The sequence below is a fragment of the Dioscorea cayenensis genome, chromosome 14 (genome assembly GCF_009730915.1).
Source record: "Dioscorea cayenensis subsp. rotundata cultivar TDr96_F1 chromosome 14, TDr96_F1_v2_PseudoChromosome.rev07_lg8_w22 25.fasta, whole genome shotgun sequence".
Lineage (NCBI taxonomy): Eukaryota > Viridiplantae > Streptophyta > Magnoliopsida > Dioscoreales > Dioscoreaceae > Dioscorea > Dioscorea cayenensis.
Window position 1 is genome coordinate 13,111,273 of NC_052484.1, and position 22,296 is coordinate 13,133,568.

The 22,296-nt window shown below is 33.6% G+C and overlaps 2 protein-coding genes across 2 annotated transcripts; both read right to left on the minus strand.

The window, feature by feature from the left end:
- Positions 1 to 4,167: 4,167 nt before the first annotated feature.
- Positions 4,168 to 8,816, minus strand: LOC120275878. Its single transcript, XM_039282600.1, has 4 exons — positions 8,767 to 8,816; positions 8,334 to 8,608; positions 8,113 to 8,240; positions 4,168 to 4,511 (listed from the first exon to the last, which is right to left on the minus strand). The coding sequence occupies exons 2-4, from the start codon at positions 8,574 to 8,576 to the stop codon at positions 4,343 to 4,345; spliced, it is 540 nt and encodes a 179-aa protein (XP_039138534.1). The 5' UTR covers positions 8,577 to 8,608; positions 8,767 to 8,816; the 3' UTR covers positions 4,168 to 4,342.
- A 1,008-nt stretch (positions 8,817 to 9,824) lies between these two features.
- LOC120275433 (aconitate hydratase, cytoplasmic-like) lies at positions 9,825 to 19,643 on the minus strand. The gene is made up of 20 exons (XM_039282002.1): positions 19,219 to 19,643; positions 19,029 to 19,133; positions 18,764 to 18,924; positions 17,714 to 17,806; positions 14,908 to 15,093; positions 14,606 to 14,767; positions 14,330 to 14,474; positions 14,101 to 14,243; positions 13,973 to 14,029; positions 13,790 to 13,869; positions 13,600 to 13,675; positions 13,092 to 13,277; positions 12,626 to 12,693; positions 12,368 to 12,486; positions 12,150 to 12,271; positions 11,578 to 11,676; positions 11,010 to 11,489; positions 10,778 to 10,876; positions 10,309 to 10,551; positions 9,825 to 10,222 (listed from the first exon to the last, which is right to left on the minus strand). The coding sequence occupies exons 1-20, from the start codon at positions 19,454 to 19,456 to the stop codon at positions 10,148 to 10,150; spliced, it is 2,937 nt and encodes a 978-aa protein (XP_039137936.1). The 5' UTR covers positions 19,457 to 19,643; the 3' UTR covers positions 9,825 to 10,147.
- Between the last annotated feature and the right edge of the window lie 2,653 nt (positions 19,644 to 22,296).

The window sequence follows — 22,296 nt, forward strand, 5'->3', positions numbered from 1 at the left end:
AACTTGAGTAGTGTTTAACTTTTTCTATTGTTTACACCGTTGTCATTGTTTAAAGAGTAACTTTTTCTTAAACACCGTTATCATTGTTTAAACATATTTACGTATTTTTCTATTGTTTACAATGACGTTCTTTTTGTTTCCCACATTCTTTGTTTTTTTACTAGGTATATGTTTAAATTTTAGAAGTTCACGATCAAATAAGCTTGTTTCGTTTTATTTATAAAAGATTTACAACATTTACAACATTTATAATGTCCGCTCGGACTTTGGACACTCACGACTCGACCCTCGTATATCGAAAACAAGTGTCCAGTACATTCGAATGCTCACGGTGTTGCATAACATGCGCATCAACTTGAACCCGCACTAGCGTACTAACATTAAAAAGGTTAAACAACACACATTCATGAAAAAGCGACTATTAATCAATGTGTCATGGTGGGACTTAAAGCGAAGATCCCGATAGTTAAACCACGAGCGTAATAGTTGTACACCCGACGTAATGTTCTTAAATGGTATGAGAAAGTCTCAGTGATAAATATCAACCCCGTCTTAAAGGATGTTTCCCGATCTCCCTCCTCTAGAGAATCCTCCGCAATTCTGAAATACGTGAAAAAAATTTCTTTTTCTTACCCAAGTCGAAATGCTCAGCAATTGCTTGTCCGTCATCCATCATTTGAAGAATCCTCTGCATTCAGGCAATTATGAGAGCATTTCGACTTGGGCAGGAAAAGATAGTTTAACTTGTTGCGTGATTGCGGCTAAATGATTCTCAAGATAAGGAAGAAGGTTCACGAAACATCCTTTTAGATAGAGTGGTTGTCCATGGGAAGAGGAGGAGCGAGGAGGAGGAGGAGGAGGATGATGATGAGGGACGACGAGAGTGGTTGTCCATGGGGAGGGTTCTTTTACGGTTATTTATGGTGTGAATTCCACGAGCGGTGACTCTTCATATCCGAGAAAAAAAGTTAAAGCGCACGATGGCCGACATTGGTCGATGAGAACGAGCGGGTGTTCGAGAAAATTATGTTACCGTGCATAAATTTTAATGCCCTCATTAATTCTTATGCAGCGGGATACCATAACTTGCCACCGCCACGTGCCACCCGCCCAGAATTCGGATCAAACGAAAAAGATTACCGTTTTACGCAAAGACTTTGAGAATTTACACGTTAATATGAATAGTTATACATGTAAAGATAACGTTAAACGGAGATGGGAAGTATTACACGGATATGATAATTATTAAACATATTAGTAAAAATATTTAAAGCGTTAAACCAAGCGGGAAAGCCCTTGAAAGGTTGAATATGATGTGATTTGGCGCTTTCCTTTCCCACCATTTTCAGGGGCCAAAAATGGGATTTCACAACATGGACCCATTTGAAGTGAGCGGTAGGGGGTAAAAGGGAAGTTAAACACTAACGGAAGAGCGTCATCGGGTGTGCAAAAAAGTAGGAGGGGGTTTTTGGGAAGTTTTGAAAATTACGATGGGTGAACAGTAATTTTTCCTAAAATATTCCATGCGCTTGGAATTCCTAAAATTAATACCAATATTTTGAGACTCCAAAAAAAGAGGAAAAAAATAAGCCATAGTGGAAATGGCACCATTTGATATTCAAACCATGCTCCCTTGGGCAACCACTTAAGTTTTCAAGTGGATGGATAGTGCCATTGTGGACTAGACATGGCCACGGTTCGAGGGAACCGCCCGATTCACGGTTCTCGAACCGCCGGTTCGAGTTCAAGAAATCTTGAACGGAACCCGAACCTCTCAAAGCAAGGTTCTTGGCGGTTCGGTTCGGTTCGGTTTTCGGTTCCGATTACGGCGGTTTGGTTCAGCGGTTCCGGTTTGACCGGTTCATACGGTTCGGTTTTTTTAAACTAAATAATTCAATAATTCAAATTAATTAACACAAAAATACAAGAATTAATTTAATACTAATATAAGATAGTAGGTATACGGTATACCCAAGGTTTCAATGTTTTATTTATTTTTGTTGTTATTATTTTTTTAATGTTCATGTATGTTATTTGTTTTTTTCTTTAGGAATTGTTTTTTTATTTTTTTATTTTTTTCCTTTTTCTTTTTTTGATTTCTAGTATACTTATATAAGTTGCATAGTTTACAAATTGAAAATCTTGGGAGTTTTATCTATATATTGGAATATCTATCTATCTATATATATATATATATATATATATATATATATATATATCTTTAAATGATCAACAAAATCGGGGTAAATTGATATATATACACATATATATTCATGTTTATTTTATTTTTATTTATTTATATATTTTTTTAATGATTCAAATGTTTTTACATGAGAGCATTTTTACTCGAGTATATTTTTTTATTTATATAAAATAAATATAATTTAATATGAACTACGTTAATTTTGTAAGTTTCAAAAGCGGAAGATATATAAAAAGTCTAGTCTTTGTTTTTTTATATTAAATTATAAAAAAATAATATGGAAATCTACTAAAGAATTGAATATTTAAGTACTTCTAGTTAATTAAATTATTTTAATAAATCCATATTTAATTTGTAACTAATAATTTGTGGCATAATCAATTAATTATAACTTATCCTCTTGCATGAGTAACAAAAGTTTCGCATGGCACGATGACATATAAGTTGGACTGAATGTCACAAATCGAGACCTAATCGGCTAATCAAGTATTCGAGAATCGAGACCTAATCAATAATCAATTTGGTTAATATCTTTAATTAATTATTTAAAAATATCTTTAAACATGCAATTACTTAATTAATTACTAATTAATGATATTAACAAAATAAAAACCTAATCATAAATGACATTATTTATATAGTATGACATTATTCATATTATATTTATATAATATAATATGAACTTTTGTTTTGAACCTTTGGTTGAGCAGGTATGTGAGCTACCGGGTTGAGCAGCATATGGAAACTGCCGGTTGGAACCACCGGTTGAGCCGCTGAGTTTCACGGTTTTTTTAAATTTTGAAACCGGAACCGAACCTTATATGAAGGTTCGGTTCGGTTTTAGGACGATTCTGGTTTTTCGGTTCGGTTCGGTTTTTGGCGGTTCGGTTCCGGTTCGGTTCCACGGTTTCGGTTCAAAATGGCCACGTCTATTGTGGACTCCTATTCCCTTATTCAAGATATGGCCCACTCAAACATTTTATATTCAAGCTTTTTGTTATTATCATTAAAAACTTTCAAAAGATACCTTACACAAATTAATAAATTGGGAAAACTTTCTGCAAGGTCATGGTTGGTCATTTTCTAAAATTTAACTCATTTTTTTAATTTTGATAAAAGGAGGTTGATGTACATGCCAAATATGAGGTATCTAAGGCATCACAAATATTAAATATAAAAAAAGTATGTGTATTAGATAAATATATGCAAATAAATTTATTTCAAAGGAGTATAAGTTTAAAAAAAAAAAAAAAAGAGTGTTTCATCTAAATTTTTACTCACACAAATAAATTTTATTAACTTTTATCTTTTATAAATCATCTCTTCACACAATACTGAACTGAATTTTTATCTTTGTTTAATAGAAAACAAATCAAACAAGAGTGAGAATATGTATAAGGTTTTTTTTTAAAAAATTGATAATTGTTATTATATTAATATAAAAGCTATATTTTTATGCAATATTCCTATGATTATTTTTATTTGCATATTTTTTTCATAATTAAATAAATAATTATGAAAAGACTCACGGAGTTTAAAAAAATTAAATAAATATAAAATTTTCGTAGAATTTTTAAATAAACTTTACCCATCATTTTAAATGTAAAATATAAAATATTTTATAAAATATACATAACAAACAATAAATCAGAATAAGAGGTATGCAGCCAATTTTCTCAATTATATAAATTTTTTTATATAAATATGGGCAAATCATAATGTTTAATTACAGTAATGTTCTGTTTTTATTATATTTTTGGTCAAGATATCAAAATGTTCCCTCTATTTTGCGCTTTCTACTCTTTTAGTACCTCTAATATAAAGTGTCGAAAAAAGATGAAAGTGGGATAATATTGAATGTACTTAAGTAGTTCATTGGCTAAAATGATTTTTTTTTTCTGTTCAATGACAAAAGTGAGATATATTTATTAGTAGTCACCTTTGCTCATATTTTCATTGCTAAGTTGATGGAAATGACCATTTTCTTTTATAAATAAGATTAAGTTCATAAGATTAAGTTCAAATCAACATTAAATATTACAAGATTGAGCATAATAACCAGCATAAATAACAAGTGTTTTCAAAGAGACAATGCATCTTTGGTGAACATATTTATTGGGACCAAAAGTGCAACACAATCTAATGAACCCCAAGTGATGAGATGATGAATTGTTGATGCTTCTTGGTTGAAAAGTAGCAACAAATGTCTTGTGGAGTATATCCTGAAGTTGTTCTTCTTGGCAATGCATTCTTCTCCATGTATTTGATTGCTGGCTGATTTAAATATGCATATTTACTCTTAGTCCACCTGAAATTAATCATGCAAAGACCAAAATAAATAATTTTCTCATGACAATAGCAATATATATAATATTAATTAAGGCAAAAGAGTAAAATATTAATACAAATATTGAAAATTAATGATTTTTTTTTTTTAAGAAAGCGATGAGTGCTATATACATCAAGAGCATGTGCATGAGCTGGGAATTGATCATTCGGCTCGCTTGCTCTCACCTAACAACACAGGGTTTGAGTAGCAAGTCCTTACTCACAACTGGAGATCTGTTATCACTACTGTGTCTAGCGAAACTTAAACTCGAGACTTCTAAAATGTCTCAAACTTCTTTTCGAAATGGAGTCAATACAGTTAGGCTATGAACTCTTTCTTAATTAATGATGTTATCACTATTATAATTTATATATCTAAAATAACTTATTTAATATTTAAAAGTAGCCAAAGAACTCACAGCCCAGTGGTATTGGCACCATTGTGAAAAAACTACCGTGAGACATTTAAAAAACCTTGAATTCAAATTTCACAGAACGAAATGATGGTAATGTGTCTCCGATTATGGGTGTGGGTTTTCTACCCAAACCCCATGTTATCGGGAGAGAGTGTGCGGACTGAATAGTCAATTCCCAATCCATGTGCACGCCTCTAATGTATATAGTGCTTGTCGTTTTTATTAAAAAATTAAAAATAACCCTTTTAGCCAAAAGGTCTTTGGTCTAGTAGTACTGACCCGCTATAAGCTCTTATTATCTTTAATACAGATGCCCCTAATTACACATGTGCCTGTTGTATTTCATGAAAAAAAAAATATTTTATTATAAGATAGAATAAGTAATAATTTTATTAATCAATAATTTCAATTTTTTCCCCTAGATCTTCAGCAGTAAGATATCAAATTATTTCTAGCGCAACACATGTGGCTATTATTAAGTATGGAATCTTGAACATATTACCCATAGTAAAGTAGATAAGGATTAGGATGAGGTTTAATTAGTGTGATTCGACCAAAATACATATTAACTTAGATGAGATAACCCTATGTGATATTATAAACGTAAATTAATTCCACTTCTACTCCTTTTGGTTTTTTTAAATAAAGGTGATTAATCTATTATTTTAAAAAAATAAAAAAATAAATATATGAGTCAACATGTACATTTTTTTTATGTATGTAATATATTCAATTTTTTAAATAAATAAATTTGTGAGCCATTTTTATTCGTATTTGTGGACCAACAAGCACCGTGACTCTTTATGGTTGGATTACTATTGGTCTATGTGGGATCTAAATGGAACTAGGGGTGGACATGGGCCAGGCTGGGTCGGATCTGGGCTGGGCTAGACTCAAATATACAACCCATATATTTGGGCTGGGCTGGGCCGGGCCATGTTCGGGTCAAATTGTTTTGATCCAAACCCGACCCATTTGATTGTCATTAGCCCAGGTCCAGCCCGACCCGACCCAAAAAATAATTAATTTTTTTATGAAATAATTGAAATAACTAAATAAAACTACTACTACAACCCCTAAAATTTTTTCAAACATTTTAAAAAAATACAACACAAGTATTATAAATGTTTACTCTTTTCAAGTCTATTACTATTATATGTATATAATTATATATTATAAATAATATATGATATATATATTATTTATTTATTCGGGTCGGGCCGGGTCGGGTCGGGTCAAAATTCATCTGACCCAAACCCAACCCGAAATTCAATCGGGCCAAAACATTTGAGCCCAACCCAGTTTTTTGTGCCAACTTTCTAAACCTAGGCCCTGTATTTTTTGGGCTGGGTTCGGGCCAGCCCATGGGTCGCCCGACCCATGTCCACCCCTTTGGAACCAATCCAAATATCTTTGTTCACATTTAATGAAAAAAAAAAACCAAAAGTTGGAAAACAATTTATTTAAAAGTACTAAATTCCAAAAGGTGACAAATGAAACCTATTAAAATAAAAAATGTAACTATAAATGATTACTTTCATGTTAATCTAAGTTGCCGACCAATTATTTCTAAAGTTAACTTAACCACTACTTAATAAAATATTAGAAGGAATGCTTGGGATTCCTTAAATTAAAACCAATATTTTAAGAAAAAAAAAGGTGAAGAAAGACAAATAAGTTATCTTAACCACTACATAATAAAATATTCCATGCACTTGGAATTCCCAAAATTAATACCAATATTTTGAGACTCAGGACAAATAAGCCATAGTGGCAATGGCACCATTTGATATTCAAACCATGCTCCCTTGGGCAACCACTTAAGTTTTCAAGTGGATGGATAGTGCCATTGTGGACTCCTATTCCCTTATTCAAGATATGGCCCACTCAAACATTTTATATTCAAGCTTTTTGTTATTATCATTCAAGCTTTTTGTTATTATCATTAAAAACTTTCAAAAGATACCTTACACAAATTAATAAATTGGGAAAACTTTCTGCAAGGTCATGTTTAGTCATTTTATAAAATTTAACTCATTTTTTTAATTTTGATAAAAGGAAGTTGATGTACATGCCAAATATGAGATATCTAAGGCATCACAAATATTAAATATAAAAAAAGTATGTGTATTAGATAAATATATCCAAATAAATTTATTTCAAAGGAGTATAAGATAAAAAAAAAAAGAAAAAAGAAAGAGTGTTTCATCTAAATTTTTACTCACAAAAATAAATTTTATTAACTATTATATTTTATAAATCATCTCTTCACAGAATACTGAACTGAATTTTAACAAAGAAAACAAATCAAACAAGAGTGAGAATATATATAGGGTTTTCTTTTTTAAAAAAATTGATAATTGTTATTATATTAATATAAAAGCTATATTTTTATGCAATATTCCTATGATTATTTTTATTTGCTTATTTTTTTTCATAATTAAATAAATAATTATGAAAAGACTCACGGAGTTTGAAAAAAATTAAATAAATATAAAATTTTCGTAGAATTTTTAAATAAACTTTTCCCATCATTTTAAATGTAAAGTATAAAATATTTTATAAAATATTCATAACAAACAATAAATCAGAATAAGAGGTATGCAGCCAATTTTCTCAATTATATAAATTTTTTTATATAAATATGAGCAAATCACAATATTTAATTATAGTAATGTTCTGTTTTTATTATATATTTTTGGTCAAAATATCAAAATGCTCCCTCTATTTTGTGTTTTCCACTATTTTAGTACCTCTAATATAAAATTTATCTTTTTGGTCCTTGTTTTTGTACATTTCTATCCTTTTGGTCCTTCCAATTGACAGATCTGTCTCTTTGGTCCTTCTAGCTGATAAATTGAAGGGACCAAAAGGATAAAAATATGAAAATACGAAAACTAAAAGGACAGATTTTACAGTTAAATGATGAAAATGTCCAAATATGAGGACCAAAAGAGTAGATTTTATATTAGAGGGTCTAAAAGAGTGAAAATCGCAAAATAAAGAGAATTTTGATATTTAAATCTAAATTTTTTAAGAAATAGATATAATAATAATAATAATAATAATAATAATAATAATAATAATAATTCATTTTAATATTATCATGCAAGGGACAAAAAAAAAAAGAAAGGAGTAGAAAAGAAAAAGTTGGTGGCGGCGTACCAATCTTTAATTACGGGCGGCAAGTCTTTGTAGTGATCGGCATCAGCATCAGCATCCTCTTCTTTTTCATCTTCATCTCCAAAAGTACTCCTCATCAACCTCTCTTCAAACATCTTGTATTCTCTCTCCTTCAATTCTCATCATAATTATTATTATTATTAATCATTTAATATATATATATGTATTAATTAATGAATTAATGAGTGTGATCGTTGACTTACAGTGAGAGAACGAGCTCTGATTCTGGCAGCTGATTTCTGGGCTGCAACCAGATGTTCTTCTTCTTCTAATCTTTTTCTTTGCCAGAACTCATGGATTTGGTGCAGTGTTATGCTCTTCTTCATCAATAATGATGATGATGATGATGTTGTTGTTGTTGTTGTTGTTGTTGATGGAGCACTCTTTGTTTTCATCATTTTTGCAGGTGGTCTTGGTTTGCTGGTGGTTGTGGTGGTGATGGCCATTGATGAAAGAGGTTTATTTTAGAGTGGGATAGCTACACAAGAAGAAGAAGAAGAAGAAGAATAAAAAAAAGAGGTATAATTTGGAGTTAAGAAAACTACAAGTGAAGAAGAAAAAGACATATCAACAGCTTTAAAATTAAGATTAGGAATTTAGGATGATGATGATGATGATGATGATGATGATACCTACCGGTCTTCAAAGGACTGCAAACCGTTCTTCAAAGAAAGACTGCAATATATGTACAACGGTGATTCCATGTCAACCATTCTTCTTTTTATACATTATATATATATATATATATATTTAATTTAAGTGGGGTTCCTGTATGAGAATGAGACAGCCCATTGTTTTGTTTTAATATATATATTTAAATCATAATATTTACATTATTCATCTCGCTGAAGATTAGACTCACGTGCCTTAAAATTAGGCTACACTAAAATTAGCTATATCTGCTTTAAATTGTTTAAATTTTTATTTTATTGATTTATTTTTTATATTTCAAGAACTGCATGATACAGTTATATTTAACTAGTTAATTAAAACTATGCTACCTGAGCTCCTGTTAAATGAGCACATACCTAAATTTTTACCCTAAAAAATATAAAAGTGGTACTTTAGAATTATTGTTTGTTTTGGATGGTTAATATATTTATAAAAAATAATTCGTTTTAATTCTTGAATTTGGAAAAACAGTAAAACAAATAAAATTACTCAAATTGAACTTTTTATTTTTAATCTAATAGATAAATAAATAAATAAATAAATTGATGTTGGCTTACAATTCAATTTGGTAACTTGCGCAGAGGGCATATCAAATAGAGATTTCTTCTGTTATTCTTCAGTTTAAATTATAACTTTGCTTCATCATCACTTTATATATATATATATATAAATATGTTAGACAAATTGGTGTTAAAGAAGTTGACTGGCCTCACATAAGAAATACTTCAAACATTTATTCTAGAATAATTTATGGAACACATTACTTACTGAACATATAATATTTAACAGAATATTCATTTCTACAACAACACAGAAATGAAAACAAAAGTAAGGTGCTATACCTGAGTTTTGTTTAAACAAAGGAAACAAGTTCTCAATCAACTAAAAATAAAATGCAATTAATAACATGAACCAACATTACAGAACTACATCTTCTAAACCCAAGAGCTCATGTTTCATGTCCTACTTTAACCAAAAATGTGAAATCCAAATATGTAAATCAAGTTGCAGTGAACCAAAAATTTCGCAAAAAACACAACAAATATCTTAATAACAAAAGCAACTGAAGTATACAATTGAAAGTATAACTCTGATTTTGGAGAAAGCAATAAAGTTTGCCGATAAACAGCTAATTATCAAAAGGATTGTCGGCATAAATAACAGATTGTGAGACATCCATCTCCATATCATTCTTATTTCCCCTGTTGACTCAGACAAAAAAAACAGGGGCTGGAACATGAAATTATCTGCCCCGGGCAGACCAACAAGCATTTGTTTTGCAGTTATACAACGTCAACTCTGCAAATTTCACTTGACAAAGGATTGTTTAGTTCATTTACCACATTTATTGCTTGGCACCGGTCAAATTCCTGATCACATATGGCAAAATTCCACCATGATTGTAATATGCAAGTTCCACCTACATCAAGAAATATTGTGAGATACTGATACTGAACACGGGAATTGTGTTCAAAACATTGTTTACAAATATTAATTTTATCTTACCTCGGTGTCGAACCGTAGAGTGCATGTAAACGACTTCCCGCTGTCAGTTACTACGGTGACATCTTGACCAGGTTTGATGTCACTCACATTGCTCGGAAGATTGATTGTGTAACGCTCGTGACCAGTTAAGCCCAGGGTATCTGCGTCTTCTCCAGCCTTAAAACACAGAGGAATTATGCCCATTCCTACAAGATTGCTTCTGTGGATTCTCTCAAAATTCTTGGAGATAACTGCCTTCACACCCTGCACCAACAAAACACAACTTCATCACTTGGTTTAGAGTAAGTTTTGCCTACATCGGATGCACTAGACCAAGTTGTTGGATAAACACAAAGCAAAAACAATATACATAAATCATTCATCTAAAAATTCATGAAATGGTTCGTGGTGCAAAGCAAAAGGTCTAGGCAAGAATTTTCCATGGCTTATGAGGATGGTGATGAGAAAAGCCAATTCTATAAATATATACCTGCAACATTGGTCCTTTTGCAGCCCAATCACGAGAGCTTCCACTCCCATATTCTGCTCCAGCCAAGATGATAGTGTCATGCCCCTCACTTTTGTATCTCTGTCAAAAGCCAATAAAAATTAATAGGGTTCAACCAAATATATTTGGTTTATCATCTTGATGCAAGATATTTTTTTCCTTTCTTTAACACGGCTTTCATGTAATGTACAAGCAGGTGTTTTGCAGAATTTACCATGGCAGCATCAAAAACTGACAGTTTCTCCCCAGTAGGAACATGAATTGTTTTAGGACCGACTTCTCCATTTAACAGCTTATTCACGAGGCGGATGTTAGCAAATGTACCCCTTGCCATCACTTCATCATTACCACGGCGGCTTCCATATGAATTGAAGTCTTTCCTCTCAACACCACGTTCCATCAAATATTTTGCAGCAGGGCTGTCTTTGTGAATGCTTCCAGCAGGTGAGATGTGATCAGTTGTGATACTATCACCCAGATTTAGCAAGCAAAAAGCATCCTTTACAGGGTATGGACCAGGGGGCGACTGTGTCATATTCTTGAAATAAGGAGGCTCATGAATGTAGGTAGATGCTGGGTCCCAAGAGTAGAGGCTGCCAGAAGGCACAGATAGTTGGTTCCACATAGGGTTTCCTTTCGTAATTGATTCATATGTGCCCCTGAACATGTCTGGAAGCACACTAGATTGCACAACCTGAACAAATAGAAAGCTTGAGTTACTTGCTGTTCTCTAAATCATGTAGCAGCATCTATCAAGTATCAATAGAAGCAAAATAGCCTACCTGCGCAATCTCATCATTTGATGGCCAAATGTCTCTCAAATAAACATTCTTCCCGTCTTTTGAGGTTCCAATAGGTTCAGTCTCAAAATCAATGTTGACCTGCAGCATGACTTTCTAAATTAGTTATCCTAGAACATAAGGTCCTTCAAACTAGTATAAGATCCTGATTTTAAGCTTCTCACATTCAAAAATTTCATCAAGTAGAATCCAGATTAGAAGCATAAGATCAGTCATTTACTAGAAAAATAATGGTTAACACACATCAAAAACAACTAAAAAACTGATACATGAAAGAAGCTAAGATAATATTTCTACTTCTAAACATTGTTTCCTGCCAACTTAAAGTTCCAAATTTTCTACCTAAATTCTCAACCAAAAATCATTAAGTAGAAATCAACCATGACTGTTTAGGCACTCAAAATTGAGAGTCATTATCCTTCACATGTGCAATCACACATCAGATGACTCAAGCCTAAAAGAAAATAAATAATGCGAGCACTCAAAAGATGATCAGTTATAATATATAAGATAGGAAGATAAAATATAAAAGTCATAGTTTTATTGCCACAAACCGTGCCAGCAAGAGCATAAGCAACCACAAGAGGAGGAGAAGCAAGATAATTTGCTCTAGTTAAAGGGTGGACACGTCCCTCAAAATTCCTATTTCCAGACAAAACAGCCGCAGCAACAATATCTGAAAGAATGAGATCAATTTCAAAAATGAAGATGCACATAAAAAGATTTTCCTGAGAACAGAACCAAAATCACTTTGGTCAACTAAGTGTGTTACCATTTTCAGAAATTGCAGCTGATACAGATTCATCAAGGTCACCAGAATTCCCAATACAAGTTGTACATCCATACCCAACAATATTAAAACCAAGCTGATTCAAATACTTTTGCAAGCCACTGGAAAAATAAATCCAAAACAAAATGTTTAAGGAATCAGAGGAATAATAGTAAAAAGTTTATTTTGGAAAATTAAATTTGTAAAACAAGGCAAAAACTTTAAAAGAAATTTAACCGCCTTCTAAATATCTAGATATACCTTTTATCAAAGTATTTTTGAACTACTCCAGAACCCGGAGCCAAGCTCGTCTTAATCCATGGCTTCACCTGATATATCAGAAAAAAAAGAAGAAAAATTATTAGCAACACCAAGGCTGATACACCCCGACACTCCTCACCCCTTGAAATCCTTGAACAAGGCAACCACTAATACCAAACAATTCAGTTTAACACAGTGAAACCTGTTTGTTTAATCATTAAATCAAGTTTAAGGAAATGCGGCAGACAACATTAGGGTTCTATCATGATGTTTTTGACAGTTAGAGACACCGACCCAATAATAGGAACCTATTAAGGCATACAATAATTCAAATCTCCATCATCAAGTGTTAAGTACTAGCTCCCATGAGTAAGTCAAAAAAATATTAATAATTATAAATAATATAAAATAAAATAAAATCATGAGTGAAAGCACAAAATGATGCTTAGACAAGAATTTTTCCAACCTCAAGGCCAAGTTCACAAGCCTTTTTGGCAACCAAAGCAGCCCCAAGCATCACACTAGGATTCGAAGTGTTGGTGCAGCTGGTTATGGCAGCAATCACAACATCTCCATGTTTTATTTGTGCTGGTGTTCCACGGAAAGAGAACTCTGCAACTTTATTTTGAGATTCTTTTGGTACAGCGAAACCCTGCAACATCATTGAAGCTCTAAGTTGAGAACAGGAATGTGTGTACATACAATCCAGAAAAACCAGAGAGGATAAAGCTTTTGTGATATTAACATCATGATCTTTTCTTTAATAATTTAGTAAAAAAGGAGAAATTAAAAAATTAAATATTCTTAGCAGAAAACAAGGAAGCATGGCTCAAGAGACTCAAAATTAAAGGTAGGACTTATGCCACCTAACAGAACAATTCATATAGAGAGCAGGAGCAAGTTCCAAATTCAAAACTAAATTAAACATTGAAATAGTGGTCCATTTTAAAGCACAACGTATGAACTCAGCTCACCTTAAATCCTACTTTATTGTCCAAGCAAGAATGCCAATCTGCTTTCATTTCCTTCAGTGCAACTCGATCATGAGGCCTGATGTGGTTGAATTTTAAATATCAATATAATACAACAATATAAACTGTATTCATACATGACCATGCTTTTGCAAGCCAGTGCGAAGATGGAGAATAGTCAAATGTTCATTACCTTTTAGGTCCTGATATACATGGTACCACATCTTCAAGATTCAATTCCAAGTAAGATGAGTACACTCTTTCTGTCTGGGGCTGTATTCAAGAAGTAAAGCCACATTTAAAAAAATAAAATAAAAGGAATTTATTTATTAAATCAATAAAAGGTAGTCCGTAAATGAGTGAAAGATAGAATTACCTCACTGTAATCGATGAACATCTTGTTTGCCCGTAAATAGGACTCAATCATTGCAACCTAAAAGTCAGAGATCCATTAGTGTCTTCTTTCATCATTAATTAACAAGTTAAAGTTCAGCAGTGACATACAGTTTCATCACTTCGGCCTGTAAGTTTCAAGTATTGCAGGGTAACATGATCCACAGGGAAGAAACCCATTGTTGCTCCATATTCTGGTGACATGTTTGCAATAGTTGCACGATCTGCTAGAGATAGTTGACTCATGCCTTCACCTGCATGTTTAAAAGTACAGTCAGAGATACAAAATCGACTCAATCCATTCACTTGTAATAGCAGATGGTGAAAGTTACTTGCTTACCATAAAATTCCACAAACTTCCCCACCACACCGTGTTTTCGAAGAATATTGGTCACTGTCAAAACTAAGTCAGTAGCAGTCACTCCATTGCTCAACTTCCCTGATAACTTGAAGCCTACGACTCCAGGAAGCACCATGCTCATTGGCTGCATAGAGGTCAAAGAGATAAACAAAAAAGCTAGTACAATAAAAATACTGAGAAGGAATTACCATTTGCGACAATCATGAAAAATTCTAAAATACTAAAGAGCCGAAACCAAAATAAAAATTCATTTACCTGGCCAAGCATTGCTGCTTCTGCTTCTATTCCACCTACTCCCCAACCAGCAACACCTAACCCATCTATCATAGTAGTATGAGAGTCGGTGCCAACCACACTATCAGGATAAAGCATCCCCCCATTGTTAAACACAACACGGCCAAGATATTCTAGGTTCACCTACAAAAAAAAAAAAACAGGAAAAAAAAAGAAGAAATTTTTAAGTGCAATAAGAATACATAATCCCACAATTACCATATTAGTCCATAACTATAAATTTTTATCCAAAGGCATCTTTGAATTTTAGGTTAAATACGAACCTGATGTACAATACCAGAACCTGGTGGAACTACAAGCATATTGTTGAATGCATTGGATCCCCATTTCAGAAATGCAAATCTTTCTTTATTGCGGTGAAACTCAAGTTCCATGTTTGCCTGAACCGCATTTTCTGATCTGGCCACATCAACTTGGACTGAATGATCAACAACAAGATCAACTGGAACCTGCACACATAAAATTGGTTGAATATGGCATCCTTATAAGAAAGTGAAAAAGAAGAAATGATAGGAACTCAAGAAACAGTCATCGCACTTTAGAATTTTGAGGCTTAGCATTGTCACCCCACATTTTTAAATTCTCACTTATAAACAGAAATTTTGCAAAGAAATGTATGTCGGGTTGGTGGGATTATCACTTCACAAAAATTGTAACAAGAGAAATTTACTTCTCAACAGAACTCAGTCACATAAGGATGTATAAATCACAAGTCCTAAGGGAAGAATATGTATGTTGGGTTTAAGACGTTAAGCAGACATTCAAACTCTTCAATATTTATTTCATCCAAAAATGCAGGATCATGGAAAGCGTTAAGTGAACTGCTGTCCAAATTGCTGCATTATACACAAGTCACCGTGCAAAAGCCCGTTGGCAATGGTAAAAGAACAGTAAGGACTTCCGTCATATGTGACCATCATAAGAAAAAATAGGGTCTAACCTTTATAAGAAGCTAAACAAATGAAGAAATCACTACTTTGGTTTGCTCATGTCATTTTGCTTTGTTTAGATATATACTCTGAGGGTACGTATCTAGCTGCAGCATTTCTTAGGCCTAGGAAGACATTGAGTGGTGAATAAAATTTTGAGAATTTTATATGACAAGAAACATAAGGCTTATTTCTATTTACAAAACAAAGACCCTATCTAAATAGTAATAGAAATTGCAAGGCCTTCTGCTATATTAATCGTACTACAAAATAAGCTTCAACCTTTATGAGAAGAAAAAAAAATTTTGGAAACCACTCTTTCAATTATTGATGTCATGTTTATTTGTTTTAGAAAATATACTCTTCAGACATTCCTTCACTAAAAATTTTTGTGAAAGTTCGATATGTGAAAATAAGGATTATTTCAATTATATTCAGTTTACAAATACAAATCAATGTTGGCTGTTTAGGGAATTCAACTTGACTCAGCCAACTCTACTCATTTGAGTCAACTCCTTAATGCGAGAAAGTTGAAGTTTATTATTATTTACCTAAAGAAATCGTTAAAGTTTTCAAACTAAGAAAATATTTAAGTAGTCGAATTTTGAAATGTTTCAAAATTCATTCAGCTTCCAAATCCTAATGAGCTACTCACTTTCTCCATTTTCCCTACCACTAGGCAACCCCTTCATTATTCTATCACTTCCAGTAACTCAAAAACACCTTACCCTTTCCTATAAAAGGGCATCACCTTACCATTAGGATCCATTGTTCATTTTCCCTCAACTGGAAAAAATCCTCATTTTCTTCCCTCAACTAGATAACTTTACTCATTTTAGTTTCTATGTCAATCACTGCCATTAAAACCACCCAACAAACACTGACATGTCAAATTAGGCTAATGTGGCATATGATGTGGTGCCATATGGACAAGATAAATTTTTTTAATATGTTTCACATTAGTACCATAGAAAAGTTAAAAAAATTTAAAAATTACTCATCAGCAACATAAAAAAAAAATTAATAAAAAAATAAATTTTCTTGTAGGTATCTATATCGAATGCCACGTCAACCTAATTAAAAATGCTAAAGCCAGCAAGTTAAGTGGTGTCAGCCATGATGACTTACGACAAGACTAAAATGAACAAAGTCCTATATTTGAAGAATAAAAATGAACTTTTTTCCTAATCAAAGAATGAAAACAATAACACCCAAGTCAAGGACCAATAATGGCTTTCAGCCATTATATGCTTTATGTTTCGTTATAATTATTGATTCAGGTGGGAAGATGGTAGGAACAAAAGAACTTTATTGAGTTTTAAGTTATGTTTGTTGTTGGAGCAACTAGTAATAAGCTTGGGGATCATGACCTAGCCCAACACAACTTGGGCCATGCTTGGCACGGACACAATGCACAATAAAATGCCTGTGCTTGGCAAGAAATGAACCCTAGGCCTTGCTGGACCTGGGGATCGTGGCCAGCCACGGCCGGCACGGTAAGTAACCTAGCTTGCCATGCTTTTACAACATCCCTCTCTGCTATTTATATTTATCTACATATCGTATTTAACCATTTTTCAATAAAATATGTGAATATATCTCTCATATATATTTAAAATCTCAAAATGAAAATTAAATATTACACACACATACATATACGTAAAATTTTGAGATATTGTGTCTATTAAAATTAATACTGTTTAGCATTTACAAAAGCAACATTAGTTTTAGATTCAGATACAGTTTAACATCTTCTTAAGAATGCTTCTAAATTTTACTTATTTATTATTTAAAATTTTTTGAAGTTTTTGGTTCTTTTGATTTTTAAATAAAATTTAAAAATAAATAGGCCAGTGCGAAACAATACATGACCAGTGTGTCTCATGCCATGCCCATGCTGGGCCAACCCCCCAAGGTTAGTGGGCCATGCCGGCCCACTACAGGTAGGAGGCACCCGAACTAAAAAGGGCACACATATTGCCCCATCCAGGCTTAAATAAAAAGTTTTTCATGGCTTAAATTGACCACAATCCTCTCATTTGTTTTGCTTAAAATAGTAGAATTGTCTTCCAATGTGATTTGCTAAAAAATTCAGAAAATTTTGAAAGAAAACTAAACGTAAAACAGTAAATGAACTTACAAGTGGATTGATTTTATTTGAATCACCACCAAGCTTATTCATAGCATCCCTCATGCAGGCAAGATCCACAACAGCAGGAACACCAGTGAAATCCTAAACAGAAAAAAGGAAAGCAAAACCAAATCAGTGAAAAAGAATAACAACAAGAAGCCATTAGTCCCAACTATTTGAGGTCAGCTACATGAATCATTCCCTTCCATATTACTTTATAAAGGGCCAAAAGACTAAATTTATCAGTGAAAAAAATATACAATAAATATAAATATAAATATATATAATAAAAAGAATAATTAACCTAGCTCAGGAATTCTAATTAAGTATATAAATATACATTCCTGCAGCATCATCATTAAGAAGAAAAAATCTGAAAAGTATCAAGCAAGCATATTTAAGTTGATAAACAAAATTTACAAACAACATATGCTTGGAAAAGACAACCTTCCTTGTTCAAAGTCAATGCTTAAATCCTTCTGGAAATAACAAATTCATGATGAATCAACATAAACTAGGAAAAAACAGCTTCCTTATTCAATGTGATGGTTAAAATCTTCTGAAAGAATAAAAGTCAGTATAGGTTGAAAAATCAAAACAAGCTAAGAAAAAGGAACTTCCTTTTCATAACAATTTTCAGTGCATAATGTGGTAATTTAAACTTTTTAGAAGAAAACACAAAAGGTATAGAAAAGAAACCCACAAAAAATGCACCCTCCACCTTTGCAATAGTTAAAAGAAACTGTCTTGGGCAAGAGACAAGAGAAAACAGTAAATGTTAATGGTGAAGGTGGTAGCCTCACCTAGATGATATTTTACCAAATGAAAAAAAGAAAGAAACAAAAACTCTCAATTCAAAGACACTCTTTCCGGACAAAAGCAACAATAGTTCATCAAATCACACAAAACCAAACCAAAGATCTGGGGAAACACTCAGCCTTCAATAAAGGTGAATAATATGACATAATTTCCCCATTCAATAAAAAGTAGATAAATCTTTAAAAAAATGGGCCATTAATAAAGAAATGACAGAGATTGAGAGGGAAAGAAGAGGGAGACCTGAAGTAGAACACGAGCGGGCTTGAAGGGGATTTCAACCAGCTTGGGAGAAGTGTTCTCCCAATCCAATATCTTTTCCACATCCTTCCCTGTCACCTGAAACTCATCACAGTTCCTTATCGCCGATTCCAGCAAGATCCTTATCGAATACGGTAATCTATCTGCTCCCCATCAAAAATCACCAAAAAAAAAAAAATCAATCAAATCCCCCAAAAACAAAGCACATAAAATTCAAAATCCAAAAGAAAAGCAAACAAAATTCAACCAATCCTAGGATCATCCAACGCCGGCAAGCTATAGTACTTCCCGAACTCCCCACCTCCAGGCTTCGCAAGCCTTGTCAAGATTCCCTCAAACGAGTTCTTCGTTGCTGCAAATCAAAACAAAAAAAAACATCAAATCAGATCTCCAGAAACAAAAACCCAAAAAAGCAGAAGACAAAGATAGATCATCACCCATAGAAGCAAAACGGCGCTCAAAACCACGAGCTAGGGCAGCAGACGATCGGATCTGGGCACGATGGCTGAGCGGAGAACGCCCACCACCAGCGTAGTGCCGAGGAGGCGGAGAAGAAGAAGGAGAAGAAGAAGCAAAGGGATGCCAGAGATGCCCGGCAGCTGCAGCAACGGCGGCGGAGGAGCAGGAAGACGAGATCCGAGAAGTCGATCTGGTTAGAGCCCCGATCACCGCCATTACGACCCTAACATTAAATTAATACTATAATAATAATAATATTCTTTATATATATATAATAATAATTATTATTATTATTATTTTGGTTATTTAGGAATTATAATTAAAAAGAAAAAAAAGAAAAATGGGTACAGGAATTGCAAGGAAGGTGTGAAGGGAGAGGAAGAATGGGAAAGAGAGGAATGAAGAAGGTCAGCGTCGACAAAGTTGGAGGAAGGAGCCTAAATAAGAGCTGCCAAGGAGTGTGGGTGCCACGTGTTGGGATAGGAGTAGTAGGTGGGGGCCACTGGAGGACACGTCAGCGGATTTTGATTGGTTAGGTGAGAACGAATCAACTGGAGCAGGGCTCATTGTGACTCTGTGTGGATTGTGCCATTGTGGGGGAGGAAGAGAACTTTGATTTGTCATTTGAGTTTTTGGTGTGTGTGTGGACTGGGAAGCTGTTGCGCACTAGGCTCCCTCCATGTTATTCATGTGAAGGGTTTTATATTGTTTATGTTAAGGGTAAAATATTATGGTATTTTTTAATTTTATTTTTCAAAAATTGGTATTGTTAATTAGTTTAATAATTAAGCAAAATTTGATGGTGATTAGAATTTATAGTTGTCTATGGGTGGGAATTGTGCACAAGAATGTATTCTCCGGGTCTCAACTCTGTCCTTAAATTTTTCTTCTTCTTTGTACATGAGAGAATTACTTGGATTCAAAGATTTCCTAATCTCCAAATTAATTTTTTTGCATATTATTATTTTAAAAAAACTATGAAATCTACATAATAAACTAAAAAATTCCATAAAAGTTTAATAAATGTCTCTATTAATGATTTAAAATAAATTATTTAAAAAAATTCAGAAAAACAAAACATAGATAGAGAGCAATTATAGCACAAAATCTAGGCTTTATTTATTTATTTTCTTTTATATGTTTCTTTAAGGATAAATAATTTGATAATCAAATGACATATGGGGTTTTAAAACGTTTTATTTAAATATTTGCAATATAACATAATAATATTATTATATATATTATTTAATTATATAATTTCCAATGATTGGGTTGGGTGGGGGCGTATTCTCCATCCCTGTCCTCATTCTCGATGTGGAATTGAAACTTTCCTCCATCTTAATAAGCCTATTAGAATTAAATTTCCTATTATGTTTATATTGATTGATTGAAGCTAAATTAGGAGATTGCAATGTTGATTAATTGATTGTGAACCAAATTAGGTTACAGTCTTTTTGATTGAAAGACAAATTTGCTAGAATATATTTATGAAGATTGTTAAATAAATCAATCTTTGATAGAGAGCTAAATTAGGTGAGTGCCAAAATTAGTTCATCGATTGAAGGTCATATTCTTCGGTTGATTGGAAGTTATTATTGTTTGAGAGAATGGCAAGTTTGGTGATTGACTGAAGATGATATTTACTTCTTGTGATGTGTTCGGTAAGTTGCAATTGTTTCTAGGTTTAATCAAGATTATTGGAATATTCGACCAAATTTGACTCAAGCTCAACCAAAAAGATTAATGATGCTATGAAGTCAGCGTTGCAATCTAAATTGTGACTCGACCATGTTCACTAGGTGTTAATAGGGTAAGTCATAACACGATTAAGACACCAAATTTGATGGAGAATCAAGATAGAAAAGGAAAGTTCAAGATAAAGAATAATTAGATGGTTATATTAGTCTTTTCATAATGATTTCACAATATGAAAGACAACGGGATATGATGATAACATCAGCCAATCTTAAAGAGAGAGATATAGAGTGGAAAGAGGGGGGAGGGAGGGAGGGCTTATTATCCATGGTGATTATATTGAGATCATGAAGAAAATGTTGAAGTTGTAGATGGGTGCTCGGTGGTGATGCGATGTTGCTGAGCAAACTTGGCTGAAAGGAGGAAGGCCAAGAAAAGTCTAAGTCTGGGGGTAGCTAAAGTTAGGCAATTTAAGTGGAATGGCAACGGCGCGCATGGGTGGTCCTACTGAGGTTAAATCTCACGTTTACCACAGAGTATGACCAAGCGAACATAACTGGCCAACCGATAGACGTGCGGAGGGGTGTCCGTGTGTGGCGGAAGGGTATGAGTGGGAGTTAGAGTGAGAATAGTTACACTGAGCTATTGCCAGAAGCGGTTGAACCGCATTCTCAAAGATGTGGACACTTAGCACACGGTGGAGCGTAATCAACCCCATGCCTTAGTTGGGGGAAAGGAGAGCTTATTATCCATGTTGATTGTATTGAGATCATGAAGAAAATGTTGAAGTTGTAACAACCCAGACGGGTGCTCGGTGGTAAAGTGGTGTTGCCCAGCAAACTTGGCTAAGAGAAGGAGGATCAAGAAAAGTCTAAGTCTGGGAGCAGCCAAAGTTGGACAATTTAAGTGGAAAAGTAGCGGTGCACATGGGTGGTCCTGCTGAGGCTGGATGTCACGCTTGGCCATCGAGTATGATTGAGCGGACATAGTCAGACGCATGGGCTACTGACCAAGAGCGCCGAAAAAACTTGCCTCAGTGTTGCTCATAACTAATAACACTGATAAATCCTTCCTTGGTTTGGCAGGCCAAGCAGGTATGATTGAGAGGCATGAGTGCATGCACATGGCCAAACGGGCATGTGCGTGGGTAGACTATCGCGCGAGCGTGACCGAGAGACATGCGGAAAGGCGCCCGCACACGGGTGAAGATCTTAGATGGGAGTTTGGGCGGGAATACTTACACTGAGCTATTTTCAGAAACGGTTGAGCCGCATTCTCAAAGATATGGACACTTGGCACGCGGTGGAGAGCAATCAACCCCATGCCCTAGTTGTAGTTGGTCATTCTAACCGTCATGTTCT

Excerpts from the sequence above, each read along its gene's own strand:
- LOC120275433 (XM_039282002.1), bottom strand. The coding sequence starts at position 19,456 with ATGGCGGTGATCGGGGCTCTAACCAGATCGACTTCTCGGATCTCGTCT. Across the intron at positions 13,870-13,972 it reads TGTTCATCGATTACAGTGAG|CCCCAGACAGAAAGAGTGTA; the intron begins GTAATTCTATCT and ends TCTTGAATACAG. Across the intron at positions 12,487-12,625 it reads CAAAAATACTTTGATAAAAG|TGGCTTGCAAAAGTATTTGA; the intron begins GTATATCTAGAT and ends TTATTTTTCCAG.
- LOC120275878 (XM_039282600.1), bottom strand. The coding sequence starts at position 8,576 with ATGGCCATCACCACCACAACCACCAGCAAACCAAGACCACCTGCAAAA. Across the intron at positions 8,241-8,333 it reads TCAGAGCTCGTTCTCTCACT|GAGAGAGAATACAAGATGTT; the intron begins GTAAGTCAACGA and ends TGAGAATTGAAG. Across the intron at positions 4,512-8,112 it reads CCGCCCGTAATTAAAGATTG|GTGGACTAAGAGTAAATATG; the intron begins GTACGCCGCCAC and ends GATTAATTTCAG.